This window comes from Trachurus trachurus (genome assembly GCF_905171665.1).
Source record: "Trachurus trachurus genome assembly, chromosome: 5".
In the NCBI taxonomy this organism is placed as follows: domain Eukaryota; kingdom Metazoa; phylum Chordata; class Actinopteri; order Carangiformes; family Carangidae; genus Trachurus; species Trachurus trachurus.
Window position 1 is genome coordinate 24,170,277 of NC_139896.1, and position 23,450 is coordinate 24,193,726.

The following is a 23,450-nucleotide window of genomic DNA, read 5'->3' on the forward strand; positions in this document are numbered from 1 at the left end:
AAGATTGTGTTTGTCATTAATGTTTATAGTTACAATCTGAGGGCGCCAACATTGCAGGGCCAGCCCTAATATTATGAATGATAAGCTTCCTCTTCCACATGATGAGGAAAGAAGACAGGATTTATACAAGTACACAAGAGGCAACACTAAATACGTCCTTCACACATAGGGAAGATGACACAGTCATCTTTTGAATGACAATTTCAGCCATGAAGAGCTGGGTCACTGACACAGTCCATCCCTGCAGGAGTGCACCACAGTGTCTCTGTGTCACCCTCTTGTGGCGAATATTAAGTAAAAACATAAAAATCTGTGTTTTGGTTTCTTCTCAACTTACTACCGGTATACTAGCCTATAAATCTAGCTTTGTTGCTCTTCATTTCCACATTTATATTTTTGTATATTAGAGGTACATTGTTATATACGTTATGTACACTGTAATTTTGACATGTGGATGAATTGGAATAAAAAAAGAACATAAAATTTTTCTTAATTTATACAATAATACCGCATTTTCTGTTAGTGCAGTCTTTCATGTATGTCCAAAATAAGTTTCAATGTTCACAGTGAAACATAAACATCTGTGTGACAGTGACAGTTTCAGCTTCTGTGATGTTACAATGAAACATTCTAGAATCTACTCACAAGGTTCTAACAGGTTAAGAAACCCGAAGCTTCACTTCTGTCTGCAGAGGAACGAGCACCTGAAAATACCTTCTCTACAGACTCCAGAAATTACAGTGAAAAATACTGATATCAAAGATGAACGAGCAAGGGCAAGATTCTGTTTCCATCCTCCTGCTGTCTGCAGTTTTCACTGAGTTTCGCCAGGATGGAAGACTGTGTGATGTTGTGACCAAGGTGGACGGCACCGAGTTGAGGGCCCACAAGATCATCCTGTGTAGCTGTAGCCACTACTTCAGGTTATATTAGCGGAGCATAGACTGTAAACAGGTGAAGACTTCAGTAGAATAAAAGACATTTCAAAACATTGGCATTTTGTAAAGGAAGTTTGTTGCAACATTTCTTCTAGACTGGCTATACTACCAATACCTCCTGTAATGAAAATTTGTGTGGTATGTAAATATTTTTAATACTGACTAGAGGAAATCACTATCTTACTGTCAACACATTTTAACAGATGTAGGTTTAAGTTTGTGATGCATCAGTATAATACTTATATTTCCAGCATCACTCACATCTGGACTAAATGTAAAATTTGGTGTTGGCTAAGGAAGGAATCAGATCTGATCATTTCAATTCGCCCATCATGTCTATATTTTTCAATTTAGACATTATTATGTGTAGAAGTAGAATATTTACCCTGCATATCTGACATTTATACTATATAATCCTCAGCACTATGTCGTAGCTATAAACAAATCTGCAGCCTGAAATTTGGATTTGATAGCGTATTGAAATCTTGGCCTCACAGCACTCTCTTCACCGGTGCCTGGAGCAGCTCCGAGAAGTAGATCTACACGATCCCTGGGGTGTCATCTAAGATGATGGACCTTGTCATCAATTGTGCCTACACCCACTCTGTTCACCTGACAGGGGATAATGTGGTGGAGGCTTTGGCAGCTGCTGACCAGTTGATGGTCCCAGGCATGATTCAGGCCTGCTGTGTTTTCCTGGAGAACATTCTCAGCCCGGTGAACTGCCTTCTGATGTGGAGGCTAGTGGGCTTCTACAACTGCCATGAGCTGAGGGACAAGGTGTTTTCCTACATCCTGCACAACTTTGAGGAGATACGTAGTGTCTCAGAGGAGCTACCTGAGCTCTCTGTGCAGGAGCTGATTACTATCATCCAAAGTGATCATCTCAATGTGAAAACAGAAGACGCAGTGTTTGAGGCTGTCAGAATCTGGATTATCCACAAAGACAGAACCTCATCTCTATGCTGTTACCCAAGGTAACTAAACAATGAATCAACCAACTGTTATCACCTTAACATAACATGTATTGGATAGAAACTGCCTGATCATTGGTAGCAACCACAGTTTGCTAAAATTATGTTTTCTTGATAAACGAACAAATGTGGCTGTGACACTAAAAACATAATTGAGTGTGGCAAGAGGTTACTCTCTCTAATTTGTTTTGTAGCCACTGTAATGGTTAAGACAGACTACCCATGCAGACAGAAAAGTCAGAGTAGATGTAGATGCATTTCTTGATCAGACTTGATTACAGTTTCAAAAGACTGATCATCTATGATTAGATGATGATATGCACACATGTATAAATGTTCACATTTTGTCTGTTAGTCAGAGATCCTGCAGTGGTTCTGGTCAGGAAGAACTTGTGGTTCTTTTAATCTCTTTTGTGTCTGTTTTTGGATTGGTGTAACATGAGCACACATGAAAATTTATCCAGTGAAGGAGCACACTGACAATATTTTAAAGATGGCCTCTTACTGCTGCCTTCTTATATCTCTTTAGATGCGGCTAGGCTTGATGACCCCCTCCTACCTCCAACACACTGTGGTTGACAATGCTCTGGTAAAAAACAGCAATGAGTGTGAACCCATCCTCAAAGAAGTAATCAAGATGTACTCTCTTCAAGACCAATGGAGACTCAAAGTCTTTTTACAGAAACATGTTCACTCGCTCACGCCTGCCCACTGACATTTTATTGGTCATTGGAGGGAATGACTTCCACAATGTCTCAACCAACCTTGGTGCATACGATGTCCAAACCAACAGCTGGGTCACGCTAAGATTTCTCGAGCTCACCATGGTGCTGCTGTTCTCAACAGCTTTGTGTACTTAATTGGTGGCTGTCACCATGTAACTTACTTGAACACTGTGCAAAGGTTCAACTTAATCACCTACACATGGGACCAGGTGGCACCCATGAACCACTGCTGCTGCCATGTCAGTGTTGCTGTGCAAAATGGCTGCATTTATGCCATGGGAGGCTTCTGTGGAGACACTTACCTTGACACAGTCGAGTTCTACAAGCCTGAGACTAACAAGTGGATCATGACAACAAACATTTATCATAGAAGGAGTGGGGCCAGTGCTGCAAGTCTAAGCGGCAAGGTGTGTGAAACAGAAACAACTAAACAAGAAATCTCTGATAGGGGAATGGTGTTAATTCAACCACAAACCACCATGATTATAATAGAAAGGTTATTTTCACGTGATTATTCAGCCTGGCATCTTGCTCATATTGGCCAGTTTCCTTTCTCTGTGCCCAAACCAATCAGTGACTGGTGATCATTAATTCAGCTATCTTCTCTGTGTAGGTGCACATATGTGGGGGTTACGATGGGTTTTGTATTCTTTCCTCGGCTGAATGTTTCAACCCAGACACTAATGTGTGGACATTTATTGCACCCATGAGGACCTGCCGAAATGGCCTGGGGGTGGTTGCCTTCGAAGACAAGATCTTTGCAGTAAGTGTAGATTTAATATATTGCTCAAAAGTTTGGTTTTAAAACATTAAAATGGCTTGATCAAGATTGCTCATGAGCTTCGGTGGCAGGCAGCTTGACTCATGCCTTCAGGAATGATCTATCAGATTTGGAGACAAAAATTAAAAAGCTCAGGGTTTCCTATAGTCTCTGTATGGTTTACCTGTCTCTTAGGTTGGTGGCACCACTGATGGTTCCTACCACAAGTGCAGTGTTGAGGCCTACAACCCCACAACCAACAGTTGGAGCGACATGGCATCCTTGAAGACCCCCCGCAGCTTCTTTGGCATTGGAGTGGTGAACAACCAGGTCTTTGTGGTTGGAGGACACAATAGCTCCACTCTATCAACTGTGGAGCGCTACAGTGCAGACACCTGTTTGTGGCACAACGTTGCTAAAATTGAGCGGTACCGCAATGGGCTGAGCTGTTGTGTGCTCCACAGTGTGGCAGAGAAATTATTCTCTCGTGGTCCCCTGAAAACCCTCACTGTGCAGGAAGCCCAGTCCTGACACATATTCCATAATGGCATAGGATTGACATGAAATATAACTTTTTAAATAAACAAATTTATATAATTTGCATGTTAAAATAAGTGTTTTTTATTGTTCCTTTACATTTCCATCATACATTATGACTGTATAAATATGATACAGATATAATATATAATAGGCTATATATTTCATGTTTGTAATATTGTATTTACTGTGATATTTATACATTAACCTTAATGTATGTTACCAACACATATGATATTGGTTCTTTAAAAAACAGATTATAATTTGCAAAATGAAAAAAAAAAATGCATGTATTTTTGTCTGAATTAAATATAGCATTTCAGTACAGAGAATTAGCTTATACAATTTACTATACTAGGCTACTTACTTGCACAAAATTATCTTTGTGATATGGCAGGAAAGAATAGGCTACATTTAATAAATTTGGAGGATTGTAGCCTACCAACCACAACAGCTTTAGAAATACATAGGCTACACACGTAAAGTCTTCAAAACTATTTACATGAATACATTGTTATTTTTTTTTTTTTTTTTTTTTTCAACCTTTATTTTACCAGGAAAGTCCCTTGAGATTAAATCTCTTTTGCGAGGGAGACCTGGGTGCACTGGTACAGCAGAAGCAGGTTACATAACAATATAAACACTTACATATAATACAAACATATCAACATTCAAAGCAGGTGCACTTTTCTATTACTTTAAAATTTATAAGGGTTTTGAATTCACCCAGGGAGATAAAATTGGATAACTGAAGTGTGTTCTGAGTGGTGTTCCAGGACCAGGGGGCAGCGTAGGAGAAAGCTGCCTTACCATGCTCAGTGTGAGTCCTGGGGACTTTATACAACTTCCGTGTAGAGGAGCGGGAGTTGTATATAGTGTGTGCTGGAGATAACAGATCGCACAGATATGACGGCAACTTATTGAGGAGCGCTTTGTAGGTGAAAGTAATCCAGTGGTGATGTCTTCTGAGTGATAGTGAGGGCCAGGAGACCAGAGAGTAAAGAACACAATGATGTGTTGTGAATGCTGAGTTGGTGATGAACCGAATAGCACTATGGTAAGCTGTGTTGAGGCACTGGAGAGTTGAGGGGGCAGCATGCATATAAATAATGTCTCCATAGTCCAAGGTGCTCAAGAAAGTTGACTGTACTAATTTTTTCCTGGCAACAGGATTAAAACAATTTTTGTTTCGGTAATAAAATCCCAACAAGACCCTCAGTTTTTTCAGCAATTGAGACACATGTACAGAATATGACAGTTTATCATCCACCCAGATGCCAAGATATTTATATGATGATACTTTATCAATAGTTTCACCTCCCTTTGTGTGTATTTCGAGCTGAGTGATGTTAATTGAGCGAGCTCTAGTAAAGGTCATGAATTTAGTTTTCTTTGCGTTAAGGACCAACTTTAACTCATTCAGTGATGATTGAAACTGTTCGAAAGCAGATTGTAGATCACTGACAGCTTGAGCGAGAGAGGGGGCTATTGCATAAATAACAGTGTCATCTGCATAAAGGTGAAATTTTACATTGTTCATGTTTCGCCCAATATCATTAATAAAAATAGTAAATAAGCTAGGAGCCAGAACCGAGCCTTGAGGGACCCCATTTGAAATGGTCTTGAGATCTGATCTGTGTCCCTCTAAAGTAACACATTGGGTCCTGTCTGTGAGATAATTATTGAACCATTGAGTAGCCTGGTCAGAAATACCAATCTCTCTGAGTCTGCTGAGCAACAACCCATGGTCAACACAGTCAAAAGCCTTGGTAAGATCAACAAACAGGGCGGCACAGTGTTTCTTCTGGTCTAAAGCATTACAAATATCATTAAGCACAGACACAGTTGCAGTTATAGTGCTATGTCCTGCCCTAAAGCCAGACTGAGTTTCACACAGAATATTATTATTTACCAAATAATGTTTTAACTGAGAATTTACTTGGGACTCAAATATTTTAGCTAAAACAGGCAGTTTTGAAATGGGGCGGTAGTTGTTTAAATCAGATGGCTCCCCGCCTTTAAAAAGTGGTACAACAAAAGCTGATTTCCAGATTCTGGGGATGACATTTGTTTGAAGGCTCAGATTAAAAATGTGAGAGATGGGTTCGGCAATAAAATCAGCTGCACATATTAATAGGTACGGGTCCAGATTGTCCGGCCCAGGTGGTTTTCTTGAGTTAATTCCTTTAAGAGCTTTCCTTATTTCCTCGCATGAGATAGGTTGGAAGAAGAAACTGTTTTGAAATGGGGCGCTGTCATTTATGTTGTTGATTTGTGTACACATTTTTTTCCTTTCAGTGGACTGATTGACTTTACACAGTCCCTTATAAACTTTATTACTCAAAAAATTAACTAAATGGTTATAAGTCTGAATAATGAATAGGAAAATAAAATCTAGCTAAAGACAGTAACCTACATACAGAGCATATGTAGTCTCTAATCTCTCTATAACTCTAAAAACATTTTTGAACCGATGACAACAGTAAAGTAATAAATACAAGCTAAAGATAGAGTTTTTCTCAACTCAGCAGCCAAGCCGCCATTATGGCTCTGAATTATTCACGAAAATAGTGAAAGGGCGATCCCAGAGAGAGCCAAAATGGCGCCTTTTCCCCTTTAAACAAAGAACCAATCAGATTCATGGAAGTTGTTTCCTACCAATCAGAATCCACTTGGGGGGGCGGGACACTCGGAACTGGGTGGATGTGTTTTGGGCTGTTGTGAATTTGTGTAGCCAAGAAATCTTGAGTGGGAGTAGTCGATTTGTGGACTGTTTTGTTCGTCGATTGGCACAGATTTCCAGCGCACCTGCCGCCGTCATGCCCGGTATAGAGAAGCTGCCGATAGAGGAGACGCTGGAGGACAGTCCGCAGGTAACGCGTCTCCTCCTCGGAGGCACCAGCTAGCTCGCTAACGTTAGCTACTTATCCGGCTAGGCTAACTGTCTTTGTAGGCTCAGTGTTTGCCAACAGCCACGGAAGAGATGCTGCTAACGGGCCGGCTGACCAAAGCTGTCAGGTCGACGGGTTGAATAGGAAACACCGGCTGTGTATCGGTATTAAAATGACCTCAGCTGGGGGAGGTGCCAGTTAAAACGTCAAAATGTCAAGCACCGTGCAGGGTAGCTCTGCACTGACATGAACTCGTTAAATGGGCAGCTAGCTACTTCCTTAGCATCTGAGATAACAGCCCCCCTTCTTTCAAGGGGTAACTGTGTATTTCTCGGCCCAGCAGTAGTGTCACTCTGCCGTTGTTTTGCTATTGTTAGTAGGGCACATTAAGAAGAAGTAAGCGGCTCCAGATGAGATCAACATACCACAGTTAGTGCAAATCACCTGCTGTGACGCCACTGAACGGACAGTAGACACCTGACAGGTTCAGTCAAATAAACCCACTGCAGGATGTTTGGATCGTTTAATTTCACTGATCGATTTATTGGCCCAGGAAAATCAGGCTCGTGCATGGGCCCTCCCTGCATCTACAGGAAATTATTGAACAATTATCTAAATAAGTTATTAAATATTTTGCAAAAGTGTGAAGCACTTCATTGTGAGAATTTTCTGCTTTTCATTTCCTATATAAGATAAAGTAAACTGAACATGTGTGGGTTTGGACTCTCAAAACAAAAAAAGGAAGTAACTTAGGATTGTGGGGGTTTATAACAAGTTCTTTTTACAACAGTCTTACATTTCAAAAGGTCGATTCATTGAGAACATAATCAATATCATAAATAATTGTATAACAGGGGATTTATCTACACTGATTTGTCTTTATATGTGCTCCATTCATAGTGTAACACCTGTGTAATTATAACAAATCCTTATATTAGTGAGTAATACACCACAATTCATAGTTGTTGTATGACTTTTACATACAACTTTATTTAAATGTCAAAATGACAGTTGACTTGAGAGTTACTGTGGCAGATAAGCTTGCTAAAGGCAAAAAAAAGTTGAGTCACACCTTGATAAGAGGACTGTACTGAGGGACCAGTTGCCAGGTGTGGATTTACATAGATAAATATGGGTTTGGTTTTTGGCAGCTACACAAAAGACCGTTTGGAGCCATAACTTGCAAAGCCTTGTGGATGCACTAAATGATAAACACTTTTATTGATCCTTTGTGTGTTTTGAATGCAGACGCGCTCTCTACTGGGAGTGTTTGAGGAGGACACTGCAGCCATCTCCAACTACTGCACACAGCTCTATCAGGCCATGCATAGGATTTATGATGCACAGGTATGATGCTTCACACATCCAGTGCCACCGGCATTGCAGGTACAGGCTGGAACGCACAGTAACAGTAATACATGGCTTCTGATTGAATATGTGTCTCTTTTTTTCAGAATGAGCTCAGTGCTGCAACACACCTGACCTCCAGGCTGCTGAAAGAGTATGACAAACAGGTGGGACACTTTCTTCACCAGCCCTAACACATGAGACTTAGAGCCACAGGCCAAATAATGTTATTTACAGTTTTATAACACTCGCCCCACATTTTTAATACTGGCTGTCAACCTTATCATGCCATCTACCTGCCCATTGCTTTAGTTAGAAACAAGGCATCTTGACAGTTTTATAAATATGCAATGACCCTTTCCATTAGAAACATATACAGCTCAACCTTTGTCCAGCATTTTGTTTGATGATGATGAGGAAATGTTCATATGCTGTGTGTTTGATGCATTTTCCTAATAATCCATTCCTCCATGCTGTTTTCTGCAGCGTTTTCCCCTAGGGGGCGATGATGAGGTGATGAGCTCCACTCTGCAGCAGTTTGCAAAAGTCATTGATGAGGTGAGAGAGAAAACAAACGCACCAAGATGTTATCTTTGTTCTGTCCTTTTGGATGTGCTGCTGCACAAACAGAAATGACCTGATATGACCCCAGAATCAATTTACTGTTGTTATCTGTAAGATGGAGAGAAATAAACACTGTTCACCTTCAAACTGTCGTTCCACTGATTTCTCTTTCTTCTTCTAGTTGAGCTCCTGTCACGCTGTCCTGTCCACCCAACTTGCAGATGCCATGATGTTTCCCATCACTCAGTTTAAAGAAAGAGATCTAAAGGGTAGGAAATGCACAAAAAGACACTCACTGCATGGTCAAAAGTATTTTCATTTCACTCAGTTGTGATGGTTGAAGGTGTAGTGCTGCATGGTTTTCCAAAGGATGTCTGGACCTAACTGCAGGAATTTAAGGACTGCAAGCACACAGTTGTCTTAAACATTAAAACTTTCCTTTAGTAGAACTGAAGAGCCCTCGACCCAGACAGAAAGTAAACATGTACCAGAGTCCACATAAACAGAACAAGCAGTAATATCCACTGCTTTCTACCTTGTGTTTTTTTTTCTCACACCAGAGATCCTCACTCTCAAAGAAGTCTTCCAGATATCCAGCGATGGTAAGTTAAGTTTATGATTAAAACTTTTTTTTTTTTTTTAAATGCTCCCTAAGTTCCCACACAAGTTCCCAATCATCCTCCCCCTTTAACTTCTGTTCCTGCTGGAAAAAGAAATTTATATATATAAAAAAAAGTTTAATTACTTTGTCTGCAGATCATGACACAGCCATTAACCGATACAGCCGCCTGTCCAAGAGGAGGGACAACGACAAGGTAACCACATGAGTGACAGGAGCTCCTCAAACAGGTTTATTATTCAGTGCTTTTCAGAGTTTGATACTAAACTCCTGGGTGATGCTTTCTTAATCAAGTCAAGTATCCTTTCAGTTACCTGTTCACAAATCATTCACAATATAACTCTTTTTATGTCATGGATTAAAATAAATAGAAATGCGGCTGAGCTGTTTGTTTTTTTTAATAACTGGAACCCAATTGCATAAGGAAACTCCTGCGAAAACAGTTCGATAATGGACTCAACCTCTGCATTTTCCAGTCTGGTTTAAGTTTTTTAAATCATTATTGTCTAATTGGACATTTTCATTGTTTAATACGCTCTTCAATTTCTTCAACTGATGATATTGATTTCTTTCCAGGCAGCCATTTCAGTTTTTTTTTTCATTAATCCTGTATCAGGATTAACCTCCCTGAGAGGCACCATCTTGTCTCAGTGAAGCATTGGTCAGTTGATTGTGCTGTGAAGGGATGCAGCTATGACAGAGGGTGCTTTCAAAGCACTGCTACAGTGCTACATATTCACAGCAGTTTTCAGGATTCCCAGCCGTCTGCTGCATCTTTGTCAAGGCGATGTTTTCTTAAATCTCGTTACTGAGTTGAATCTTGTGTGTTGTAGGTGCGGGCGGAAGCTGTGGAGGACGTCTACACCTCCCGCAAGAAACAGCACCAGACCATGATGCACTACTTCTGCTCACTTAACACTCTACAGTACAAGAAGAAAACAGCTCTGCTGGAGCCACTGCTGGGTTACATGCAGGCCCAGGTACACACACAACTGCTGCTGCAAACCTGGTCTACAGAGTAACCAATCAGAGTGAAAGACTGAAATGACAGACCGTACACTTTATGTTGTGTCCGTGTTGGCTCTATGCAGATCAGTTTCTTCAAGCTGGGGTCAGAAAATCTCACCCAGCAGTGGGAGGATTTCCTGGGAACCATCGGCACCAGCGTCCAAAAGTAAGAACCCTAAGATGCACACGCATCTTTGCTAGAAAAAAAGAGGCTGCATTTCTTCTGTCGGTCTGTTCTACATTCAAAGTCTTAAACGCAGTAAATGCATTAGCAGTGGGCAGCAAATATGAATTTAGTGTTTGTGTGTTTAGTGTCCGTCGCGAGATGGAGGAGGAGGTGGGGCAGATGCAGCAGACCATTCAGCAGATGGAGAGGTCGTGTGACTCGCTGTATGCACCGTGTGACCCCGACCCCGCCCACTCACCTGTCTGTCGTAACCTCACCAGGAAACAGGGCTACCTGTACATCCGCAAGTAAGACACACACACACACACACACACACACACACACACACACACACACACACACACACACACACACACACACACACACACACACACACACCTAAGTACTTTCATTCAGAAACTGTTTGCTTGTTTCCAACCTGTCTTATTATCTGATCTTGTCGCTTTTCAGTGATGTTTCTGGATCTCAGCTGTTAACCTCGTCTACTGTCATTAATGATAAAAATCAACAAAAACTATATTTAAAAAAAACCTTAAAGGGATAGTTCAACATTTTGGCAAATTTGCCTATTGCCGTGATCCCTATAGTCATAGGAGACGGTTAATTACCTTTAATTATCGGTGCATGTTGTTTTGAGATTTGTGGGGCAGAGACACGAGCTGCTCAGTGAACACAATGGAGGTGAATGGTACAGGTCCCAAATACACAATCCAACAACTCCAAAACGCTCTCGTGGACAAGTTGTGACCTGCACATTCACCACCCTATGAAATAATAATGTAACATTACGAGACGGACAGACACGGCTGCTGGGCGGAGTGATTTCAAAAGCACAAGTAGTACCGAGTATTTGCTTAGTGTGTCGTAATGTTACATAATTATAGATGATTATTTCATAGCATGGTGAATGTGCAGGTCACATGGCATTGTTGCACCAAAATGTTGAACTATCCCTTTAAATATGAATACAATTTTAATTGTGATGCCACTACATTAGCTGCCAGGTGGATAAGTAGCCCTCTGTCCTCTGTCTGTCTCTCAGTAAGACGGGTCTGGTGTCAACATCCTGGGAGCGTCAGTACTTCTTCACGCAGGGCGGTAACCTGATGCAGCAGGGCCGTGGCGAGGTGGCGGGCGGGCTGGTCACAGACCTCGACAACTGCTCTGTCATGGCGGTCGACAGTGACGACCGCCGCTTCTGCTTCCAGGTCACATCCTTCGATGGCAAGAAGTGAGAGATCCCCCGTTCTTTACTTTCCTCCGTCGTGACGACACTGTGACTCCTCTCTGTTCTCGCCGCTCGGATGTTTTCAGGGTTAATGACGCTCTTTCTCCTCCTCTGTCAGAGTGGTGACGCTGCAGGCGGAGAGCAGGAAGGACTGCGAGGAGGTAAAGAGTTTTTCTGTCACAGTGACCATCACTGACTGTGAGTTGTGTGTTTTCTCACACTGTCGTTCTGCTGCTTCTTCCACCAGTGGATCTCCACCATCAACAACATCTCCAAGAGGATCTACCTGAGTGAGAACGCAGAGGTCTGTGTCATTGTTCACTCCTCAGCTGTCATGTCACCGGTGAAAGAGAAAACTTTAGCAGATGTTTTCAGGTGTAGTCCATCCTGGTTTCAGATCTCATGAGGCATAAGTCAAGCTATTAGTTCAGCCATTTAGATCTGTCTTTCCTCCTGATTTCACTCATTCTCAGTTTTAATGTTTGTGTTCTGTCCATTTTAACATGTTACTATTTGCATATGTGAGATGCTCTGAGATGAAGGCAGTTTTAATAGGTTGGGATGGATGTGGTGATGATGCTTAACACATGGATACTATTTTTTATTTTTACATTTTTACCTTTATTTGGAAACACATGATGGCAACAGTGCACATAATCTCCATAATTAAATCCCTTTCTCTTTTACAATGTAGTTATAAAGATGAACAGAACAAAAAAACAGGTTATGTTTCATCGATGTAAAAAAAAAAAAAAACCTAAGTAATCATAGCAGACAAAATAATTAAATCAATTCAATTATATGAAATAATGGAGTTTAAGGACATTTTATATTTTCCAATCCTTCTTGATGTGATTCTTTCCATTATAAAGATTTCACAGGTAAAATCAAAGCAGTCCTCTATAAATGGGGTGTCTAAATTAAGCCATTTTTTGGAATTGCTTTTCTGAACAGACACTATTTTACTGTTTATACTAGGACTATGATTCTTCATGCAGCAGGTTTACAATAGTCACTAGACAGAAGTATTGTAATATTGAAAAGTAATGAATTTAAGACATAAATAACATGTCCATGCATTAACCCCATGTCAATTAACCTAATCTATAACTTAAATCACCACATCATAACTATAATGATAATGTGACATGCTGATGACACATGCATAAATTGCCTCTCTCACTCAGTTGCTAACACTGTCGAGACGTTCCTGATGTAAACAGCAAGACCATTTTTACTATTGTCTTCGTTTAGGAAGTCGACAGTAAAGGTGACGGGAAATAAAAAACCCTTTGGATAGATGCTTTCACATTGTTTGCCCATTGGCTGGTAGTGCTGACGGTGCCGTCTTCCTATTGGCAGGAGCTGGCAGCCAGAGTGAACCAATCAGCTATCGAAGCTGTGACGCCATCACCGTCCTTCCAGCAGAGACACGAGAGCATGAGACCTGGCAGGTATTACAGACACTGAAGAGGTGTCATCGATGACCTCATAACCAATCAGCCGCCAGTTTTAATGAAGATGAAGATTTTAAACTGGACTAGACCTCCATTGATACGTTGCTAGAGTATCTCTTTCTGTCTTTCTGACTTTATCCTTATTCTAGTAAAGGGCGTACGGGGCGAACAAGCAGTATCAGCTCTGTGGGGTCCGAGCCTTCGCCGGCTATTTCTGTGCTCTCATTGGACGCGCTGGTTGCCCCAGAAACCCCAATCCAGTTTGACATCATTTCCCCTGTGAGCGAGGAAATCGCAGGACAGAACAAGTCGGCAGCACAGTCTGGCAGGTCGGTGTGTATGAGTGTGTGTGTGATGCTTTAATGATAGCAATGATAATATTTGGATCAATACAAAAACAGATCTTCAAAGCAGCTGAAGCATGAACTGCCATCTTGTGTGTGTGTGTGTGTGTGTGTGTGTTGTACAGGAGGAGTAATCCATTTGGAGAGACAGGAGATGGCACTACAGAAGACAGTGAAGGTACAGCGTGTTTGTCTTTTCTCAATAACCCTACATTTTCATGGTGTCTGTTGGGTTGATGTATCTGCTTCCAAATGTGTCGTTGTGTTCAACAGAAAGTCCAAGTCAGTATTTGAGTGCAGCATTGTCTTCTCCTCAGTGTGATGCACTAAACCACAGTGAACACATTTAACATTGCATTTAACATTGCATTTATTATATTAATTTTTAAAATGGATGAACCTTTTTGAAGTATTTGTTTCATTAAGATTATTATAATCTTGACTGAATCTCCCCGAGTGGAGACATAAACAGACAATATTGTCTGTGTTTTATTTTCGTTGTGTGTCTCTGTGTGTCTTCAGACTCGATCCTCCACCAGCTCTTCATCGTTCGCTTCCTAGGCTCGATGGAGGTGAGGAGCTCCGAGTCAGCAGACGTCATCTCTGAGACCATGAGACAGATCCTGGCCGCCAGAGCCATCCACAACATCTTCAGGATGACCGAGTCACACCTGCTGGTCACCTGTGACTGCCTCAAGTAAGAGCCATCATCGTATGTTCAGCGTGGAATGAGCGTTCAGCAGCAGTAGCAGCCTCTAGAGATCAAAGTGTCCATCGCATCAGTTTCATGTACAAGAAATCGGAAAGGTCATGAAAATCTAATGCTTCCTCCTCTGGGGAGGGGGTTCGTTCAGCGAATTGTTAAACTAACCATTGACCTGAGTCATAGTTTGATTCACTTTGCTGGAAATGAATCAGCTGCAGCCTCAAGCTAAAGTGTCTGCTAACAGTTACCACTCAGATGGAGCAGTCATGTTGTTATTTTTTATTCCAAAAAGCAGTGAAACCTCTAAGGGGTTCCTGAACAATATTTGTCATTGATTTGGTTCATGTATCATAATGTTGCAGCATATTTTGTTCATTATTCAATATCCCTTGAACATTTTAAATATAATAAATGTGTGTACTTTTCTTTTCAGGCTTATTGACCCTCAGACACAGGTCACTCGTCTCAGGGTAAGATAATGTTTCTCATGACACCAGATCCTTGTTGTGGTTTCAGACAGGTTTCTAGTGGTTTATAAGTGTCTTTTTGTCCTAATTTATTTCCCCCTCTTCCCTCCTTTGTCCTCCCCCTCTTCTCACCTGCTGCAGTTCCCTCTGTCCAGCGTGGTCCAGTGTTCGTCCCATCAGGACAACAAGAGGCTGTTTGGTTTTGTTTTGCAGTCAGTGACTGCGCAGAGCGACAGCCGAGCCATCTGTTACATCTTCGAGTCCAACAACGATGGAGAGAAGGTTCTGCTTTTGTGTTTGTCTCACTGTCCAACACTCTGTCTGTCCCTGACCCATCTCATTGACCCGCGTGTCTCCATCCTGTGTTGCAGATCTGTGACAGTATCGGTCTGGCCAAGCAGATAGCCTTCCACTCTGAGATGGTGAGACTCGACCGAAACACCACGATAATGAAGCAGTGGTAATGGTTTCTTCAGGTGTTTGTTGTTTCTGTTTGTTCTGTGCAGGACCGTCAGGCGGTGGAGAAGAGGAAGGAGCAGGACAAGGCCAAAGAGAAGCAGCAGGAGGAACTCAGCAAACAGAGACAGATAGAGAAGGTGACCTTTAACCTGTAACCCTGAAACATGACTCAAACCTAAGAGTTTCCATTTGGACAAAAGGCCAAAACATTAAAAAAAACTAAAACAAAAAACTAGAAATCATCACCTCCATTTGTCTGCCTCAGCCACTCAGACTAGTTAATTATAGTGTGACATCTTGGCTGATATATAGATATGAGGTCATCACAGCCTTGACCTTTATTTTAGAAACGTTTATTGATCATACATCCAGTGCACCGTTAGATCAGTACTAACAGGAGAGGGTCATAAAGATTCATATCTTTATATGGCACAAGAATTGGCCTTGAAATATGAGCATTTTCTGTCATAGACGAGAGAAACAAATATAAAGATAAATAAATGAGATATAATGTCCATGTGTAAAGGACGGATGGACAACCTGAAAATGGCATGTCTCTGTCTCTGGCTGTCAGCGGCACATACAGTAATAACATGTGGGTGGGGCCTACAAATGTTCTCCAACCTGTCAGAGGTGTGGACCACTTCAGGAGGAGAGAGGAATTTGTTTACACTTTGTTAGGACTTGTTAAACTAATACAAGTCTGAAATTACAAAAATGAAAAAAGTGCAATAATGACAGAATGGGCAATAACTTCATTTATCATTGAGTGTTCATCATAACATCTCTGTTGTCTCTCAGGATCTGGAGGAGCAGAGCCGTTTGATCGCGGCTTCTAGTCGTCCCGCCAACCCACCCACTGCTGATGGACAGTTCCTAGTGCTTAGCAACAGCCAGTCAGAGGACAGCGACGCTGGGGATGAGGGGAAGAAGAAAGGCGAGTCTGAAGCCTAACAACACGCAGGGGGATGCATGTTTTACCTCCCACGCAGCTCCCAGCTGCAGTAGCTCAGGAATCAGAGGAGGGGGACACCACCTGCCCACCTGGGCTGCCCGGGGCTGGAAAACATGCGCACCCTCTCTGCTGGACTCTGTTTGAAGTTGGTGGTGGAACCGGTCACTCTGAAAACGGAGGATAAACTAAACACACCCTCAGTATACGAGGAGGAGGAAAGGTCTCATCGCAGACTTGTGTTTTATCTGTGTTTAAAAATGCTGCTTTTTTTTTACGGGCTCTGCTATCGAGAAAAAGACAAAAAATCTAGATCAACCTGTAAGTTTCTGTTTTATATATGTTTATTTTATTAAAAAAAAAAAAAGAGCTACGAATATCGACAGGATTTTAAGCAGAACAACACGTGAGGACTAATGAACCAGGGGACGTCTAAGGAATCACAGAATGCAGATTTGGACCGTGTCAGAGATCCCAAAGGGCCACAGGAGAGGAAACATGTGACTAGACATGCTCTGAAACAAAAATGGAGAGAGAGAGAGAGTCTTATTTTGAAGACTTACTGTTGTGATTTGTTCATCTGCTTCTTCTTTTCTTACATCCTGTTGGACTGAAGTATCTCATCTTATCTCTGGTTTTTGTTCACCACAGGATACAAAATGACTTACCGAGTCATCATCATTGTAAAGCTACAATGATTAGATGATTTATCAGTTAAGGGATTGTTAGCAAATTAATTTGGAACTATTTTAATAATAATTAGCAATGATAGTAATAACAAGGAAACGCTTAAGATCTTGTGGTTTCAAATTCTCAACGGTGAGAATTTGTTCATTTCCAGATCTTGAGCAACTTAAATATTATGGGAGTTTGTTGGTTTGCTGTAAGAAATTATGGTTGGTATTTTTGGTTTGTAATATTCAGATGTTTCCAATAATCAAATGCGTGATCTTAAAAAAAAAAAAAAAAAAAAAAGAACCTCAAACTAAGGAAAGTTACTGTCTGTGGCAGGGGAAGAGGAACGGATTCAGAAATCTGAAACATCAACAAGTCTCCAGATAACTTAGTTCATATGATGCTAAATGTGGTTGAAAAGAATATTTTTTGGTTAACTAAACCCCAACTCAGATTAGTGTTTCTGATATACACAACATACAGAACAGGACCCGTGCTTTGGAAAACTGTCAAAAAATCGAGTTTCGCACAAAAATGTAGGAATCATCATGGTTAAAATATAGAACAGCTGACTGCAAGTGGATGCTAGTTTGGGGTGTCAATATAAGTGTAGGTTCATCTGTATTTGTATTGCTGCATTTCAGCATATACAGTATGAATATGATAATTAACCCTTAAACAAAATTAGTGGTCTACTATCATGGAAAAAAAAAAAAGATATAGAGCTTAATTATGAATCCAACAAAAGATCCCAGAGCTTTCAGCAGGACCAGATATTAGATATGTCATGCAGAAAGTTAGGAAAGTGACGCACTTGACAGTTACAATGCAAATGAATTTGAATAGTGAATACTGAAAAATACAAACATCATGTAGTACGATTCTGTTGTAAATTTGTCACTGTAGTTGCAATGAATGAAAGATTTAGTTCCCAGAGGTCAAAGGTCAACTGAAAATATTCTGCGCCCAGCCACTAAACAACTTTGTGCCAATATTAACTTTTTATTTTATTTTATGTGTCACACTTGTTCCTTTGCTGTGTCATTCTAGCCAGCGTCAGCCCAACGTCCTCAGCTGTTCATGCACTTTGTTGCACCGTGTGTTACTACTAGCATGTTGTCAGTGCGTGTGGTAAAGAAAGTCGGATTTTAAGCTGATGTCATTTGAAGAGTTTCTCTGCAACTTCTGTCTCTAACAAAATTAATAACTGCATGAAAGAAAAGATCATTAATAAGAAAAATATACCGATTACCAGTTGCCAGATGCTTCGCTCTTCCCGTGTTTGGATTCAGAAACGTTGGAGATCAGTCGACTAAAGCACAAACCTGATCGAACGGTCTCCTCGCTCATGCTGTTTCTCTGGTTTAATAAAAACATAAATAAAAGAGATTTCCTGCTTCTTAAAAGAAAAAAAGAAGAAATTCTGGCCTCAGCTTTTGGGTTTCTCTCTGCTGAATGATACATTTTCAACTCTGAGGTGTAAAAGCATCAGAATTGTGCTTCTTTCAAAGACACAGACGGTCCGTCTTCTCTGCTCAATGACCAGCTGTGTCTCTCCTGACGTCACAGTGTGGATCCGTGTGTTCACACACGTTTATCCAAGTCACTTTTTGAGGCCTTTAATTTCCCTTTTATCCAGAGTGATTCTCTAGATTATCTGTAGTTTCAGGATCATAGACTTTTGCATGTTCAACGGCCAAAACCTCTTCAGTCGGCTGCGGGGAAGTTAACGCTTATGGAAATCAACAGTTACTACTAATGATGATCTTGTTATGTTTACTTTTGGGAGGATTTTGTTGCTGTAACCAGGTGAAGGACTTGTGTTGATGGAGCTGCACTTTAACAACAGACAGAACACAACAGGATTGACGATGTTGAACTGTAAATATGTTTCAGTGATAAATGTCCTAGTGTCATAATTAATAAAAAAAAAAAAAGGCTTTTCTGTGATAAATAAAGCACTAACTCCACCCACTTGAGTCAGCCTGCTTATTTCCCAAATCAAGCAAAACTCTTGGAGCTCCAAGAGCTGCAGTTTCTCATATTTTGTACATTTAAAAAGTTATCTGTAATTTTCAGAGACTGACCCTCACTATGATTGATTTTTCAAATTATTTTACACAAGTTATTATGCAGACAAATAATAATTATAATACAAACTTACTATGAAAAATATTTTATTATAAATGTATAAAATCTAATTTATTATTTTACCTATGAACATTTCTCTGGTAAATTGTTAATTCAATATGAAAAATATACATTGAATCTTACCTTTTTTTCTTTGTCATTATGTCATACTTCAAAATTGTGTGTTAAAGCAGAAGTAAGTGATCCGGTCGTTTTGGCTAATGCTGCGTTCCAGGCAGGCTTTTGAAACCGTAAATTACAGCTTCAAGTCACAACTTACGACTTTGTAGCGTTCCAGGCAACCCACTCGTGTTTTTCCGACCTGTTTTACCGGTGAAAGTCACTATAACGGCCACTCGTAACTTCCGACCCGTGAACTCGTACCAGATCGAACTGGTACGACTTCACATGTCGGAAAAACGCGAGTTACGAGTTGCCTTGAACGCACCATAACAGTCCTCGTCCCTACGTCACCACATTCACGGCGTCCCTTGGCTGCACACACAGCCCTGCATGCCGTTCTCTCTCCTCATTGGATAAAAACTGTAGGATACGAGAAAAGTTTTCTCCTCGGCTCAGAGCAGAGCAGAGTGACAGACAGACCCGTGTTTCGGTCCAAACACTCTATGTAAGTGATTGCTGTCGGAAGATATAACTATTTAAGACTTATATTAACACAAATATATCGCTTACTTCTGCTTTAATTAAAGGTTTCTAAAAATCTAGATCTGCACCTTCATTTCTGACGAGTTGTACTATCTTAAAGGCATCGACATGCAGGGTCAGAGGTCAACATCTGGTCATGGGAAACTCTAAGTCCTGTTGAGTTCACTCATGAATTAGCCAATATCACAGCGTGGACTCAGTACTGTTGCTGATATACTGAGTCAATGGGGATTTCCATTTTTTCCGCATTTTGTCACAATTTGTTTTCATATTTCCTAAGACAACGACAGGCTGCTCCTGCTGTTTTAAATGACAACACACAAACTGACCATAATCATTTTAATATATGACACACATGATAAATAATAAATAATACAGACTCACAGTACATGTGAAAATAAGAGAAACACCTACTGTAAGTGGTGCAATAATTCAAAAACAGATGAAAAGAAGAAGATAATCAGTGCAATGAAAATGTGTTCACCATCTCAACAACATACCTGCTTGTCCTACAGGATCATCAGATACTTCTGTGACAAAAAATGTCAACAGATTTGACTGAACATTGTTCTTTAGCTGGATTAATCACAGCTCCAGATTAAGGCCACATCAACCTGACAGAGGAACTTGAAACATTTAAACTTTTAAATGTAAACTTTAGACTTATCTGACTTTTATAGTGCTCAATATCTTTTGATTTTAATGTAACACATCTTTTGAACTGTTGAATTATTCCTAAAGTTAAACATTTTTGACTGAAGTATGTAGATGTTATTCATATAGACAACATAACATAGACATAGAGTATAAGAATCTGTTCGAGGCACCGCGTTTTCCCCTTTACTGCAGATTAAAAACAGTTTGAGGTGATAAAGCTAAAGATACATTTCCCCCTTTCACATTGTTGCGTTGACATTTCTCCCTGACTTAGTGATTCCTTTCAAGGTGTTTTCAGAAGAGCTGAGATCTACAGGGTTTCCCTGTCTCGGCCCAGTTCACAGAAGAGTCATCAGGAAACCAGGAATAATCCAGAGCTCCTACTGCTGTAGGATCTGGTTGGAGAGCCAGTCCAGACCCTCGACCAGACCTGTACCACTGACGGCGCAGGACTTCTGGACAAACCACTGCACGGACACACAGAGGGACAAAGACTTTAAATCAGCCAGTTGGTTTAAACCCGGACTGTGAGGATAAAACAACAGTCATGGTGTGTTAAACTCTTGTCAAACCCGTTGTTGTGTCAGTTCATGTTTCTGTGTTCAAAATGGTGTTACAGATTAAGATCAGATGAATCTGTGACTCACTGGCCGTGAGATCCCTGATAGGCTCAGTGCTGTAGTGACATCACTGACTGGCATGGCTCTGGGCAAATCCTGTTTGTTGGCAAAAACCAGAAGGGCGACATCTCTCAACTCGTCCTCCTCCAACTGCAACACACAGACACAACAAAGGTGAGTGAACATTATATTCTGACATGAACCAATTAGAGATGTCCTCCTCAAGTGTAATTTAATATGGGAGTGATCAGTGCTGGGGACACAGAGTTGATTTGTCCAATTAAGTAAATTTTACAAATTTTCTGGCCCCCGAGAATCTGAGATCCATTAGGAGACATTTCTATTGTCATTTAGTAATCCAGTCTAACCAGTGATGGGAAAGACAAATTGAAGTTTCTTTTTTTTTTGTAGCCTATGGCAAAACACAGCTATTATTGAATCAGTTTTGTTATAACTAGGTTTTAACATGTATCTGTGTGTGCGTGTATGCATGTGTGCGCGTGATAGTGTTGAAACACTAAAAAAGCCAGTTACCATCCTGTGCAGCTCATCTGCAGCCTCTTTAATCCTCTCAGGGTCGTTGCTGTCGACCACAAATATCAAACCCTGAAGAGAGAGAAACACAGAAGCAGGTCATTGCACGTGCAGGTCCTGTTGTTGTAGTAACTCTGTAACAGTAATAGTAATAGTAGTTGTGTTACCTGTGTGTTAGTGTAGTAATGTCTCCACAGAGGTCTGATAATAGTCTGACCACCAACATCCCAGACTGTGAAACTGATGTTCCTATACTCCACTGTCTCCACGTTAAAACCTGCACACACACACACACACACACGCACACACACACACATACGGTTCATTTTATGGAACATGAACTTGTAACATTTAATATTACATAATAAACACATCAGGTGGACTGACCTATGGTTGGGAGGGTGGTGACGACCTCGGCCAGCTTCAGTCGGTACAGCAGAGTGGTTTTACCTGCTGCATCCAGACCCACTGCAGCAACACACACATACATGAGAGACAATAGCAATATTGATTATGTATTGATGTAGTAACAGACTAATTAATGAACTGTTTCAGCAATATTCAACATTAATACTACTGTATTGTTGCAACAGGTTACTTTATACAACATTTCAGACACAGACGGAGAGACAAATAACACTAATGGGAAAATGTAACCGTAATTAAACCTTTAGGCTATTCCCAAACATTTAACAGGGTTTCTACAGCATTCATTAAATACCACATACAAATGTAATTTAACACCTGTTTCATGATCACAAAGAAAGTAGGCCTACAGTATGAAAACCATTGCAGAAGATGAGGAAGGATTATCCCCAGGTTCATGATTGTATTGATAGTTATATCACATTTTACTAGCTATACTACATAAAATATTTCCAAGCAATACTTTATTTTGCCAAAATCAGACAAAAAAATTCAATATTTAATGTAAATGTAACCTGTTTTGGAGTAAATACATTTAATTTCTCAGACACTTTATATGGGTCTAATTGTAAAACCACAACTTAAAAATTGATTAATCAGGTCTCTCACCCATTAAAATCCTGACGGGTCTCTTGGAGGTGAACCGGGAGAAGACGAGTGAGATGATGGTGCCCATAATGCTTCACGTAGAAAGTTTCTTCTCTGCACTTACCAGCTCGCTGTGTGTGAGTGTGTCGCTGTGTGTGAGTGTGTGGGTTTTTATAGAGCAGCAGTAGTATCGAAAGTGTGTGTGTGGATTGTGAATGTGTGTTATCCATGGTGTCACTCCAGCCGCTGTCAACACGGGACACGGTGGAAACAAACGCGTAGCTGCTGTCAACACTGCACACCGGAATTGAATAAATAGGCTACAGACTTCAAAATAAGGGCTCCATTTATTTCTTTCAAACGTAAATTCACTTTATTTACTTGAACACAATTGAAGAATAAAACTGACAATGTTATCTATTTTTCTTTTTGTTGCCTAAGCCCTCGGGAAATAGTGCCTCGCAGGATACGTTTGATGTAGGCAGCCTACTAGCAGATCTGTTGTGATTTACTAGATGCATTGTATCCTACTTCTTCTTCTTTTTTTCTTTTTTTCTTTTTTTCTTCTTTTTACACAAATGTGACTTAATATTAGAAGGAATAAAGCTTGCTATGCCTATACTTTACTTGAGTACTGGTTGTTTGCTGCTTAAACGCATTATGTAAACTGGTGTGTTGTTTACTATTAGATGTCAGACATTTTATTTTGAAAGTCCTGTCAGCAGCATCCAGCCACATGAGCTTCTGGCTCTCAGGTGAACTCTGACAGACACGGTTAAAAGTGTTGCCATAGGTTTGAGAATTTAATGGAAAATAAAACAAATGTTCTACAACCAACAGTTTAATAGGCCACGTTTACTTTGCTATCTTGTTGCATTATTATTACATGACAATGTCAAACAGATTGCAATTTACGAATTATAAACACATATTGTTATAACACTGTGTAATAACAGAAAAACGGAATTTAATTGTTTCTCAGACATAGAGG

General features: G+C 40.5%; 2 protein-coding genes across 2 annotated transcripts; one reads left to right on the top strand and one right to left on the bottom strand.

Annotated features, from left to right (window-relative positions):
- The first annotated feature begins 6,637 nt into the window (after positions 1–6,637).
- Positions 6,638–17,148, top strand: appl1 (adaptor protein, phosphotyrosine interaction, PH domain and leucine zipper containing 1). The gene is made up of 22 exons (XM_083971902.1): positions 6,638–6,807; positions 8,074–8,172; positions 8,280–8,339; positions 8,659–8,730; positions 8,918–9,005; positions 9,297–9,338; positions 9,493–9,551; positions 10,189–10,335; positions 10,447–10,529; positions 10,676–10,837; positions 11,593–11,781; positions 11,897–11,939; positions 12,026–12,082; positions 13,141–13,232; positions 13,385–13,564; positions 13,705–13,757; positions 14,102–14,276; positions 14,719–14,755; positions 14,894–15,034; positions 15,124–15,174; positions 15,259–15,348; positions 16,013–17,148. The coding sequence occupies exons 1-22, from the start codon at positions 6,754–6,756 to the stop codon at positions 16,163–16,165; spliced, it is 2,127 nt and encodes a 708-aa protein (XP_083828028.1). The 5' UTR covers positions 6,638–6,753; the 3' UTR covers positions 16,166–17,148.
- Positions 17,149–20,150: 3,002 nt separating this feature from the next.
- Positions 20,151–22,718, bottom strand: LOC310986135 (ADP-ribosylation factor 5-like). The gene is made up of 6 exons (XM_083971915.1): positions 22,481–22,718; positions 21,833–21,913; positions 21,613–21,722; positions 21,446–21,517; positions 20,939–21,061; positions 20,151–20,758 (listed from the first exon to the last, which is right to left on the bottom strand). Exons 1-6 carry the CDS (start codon positions 22,545–22,547, stop codon positions 20,672–20,674), a joined length of 540 nt encoding a protein of 179 aa, XP_083828041.1. The 5' UTR covers positions 22,548–22,718; the 3' UTR covers positions 20,151–20,671.
- Positions 22,719–23,450: the final 732 nt, after the last annotated feature.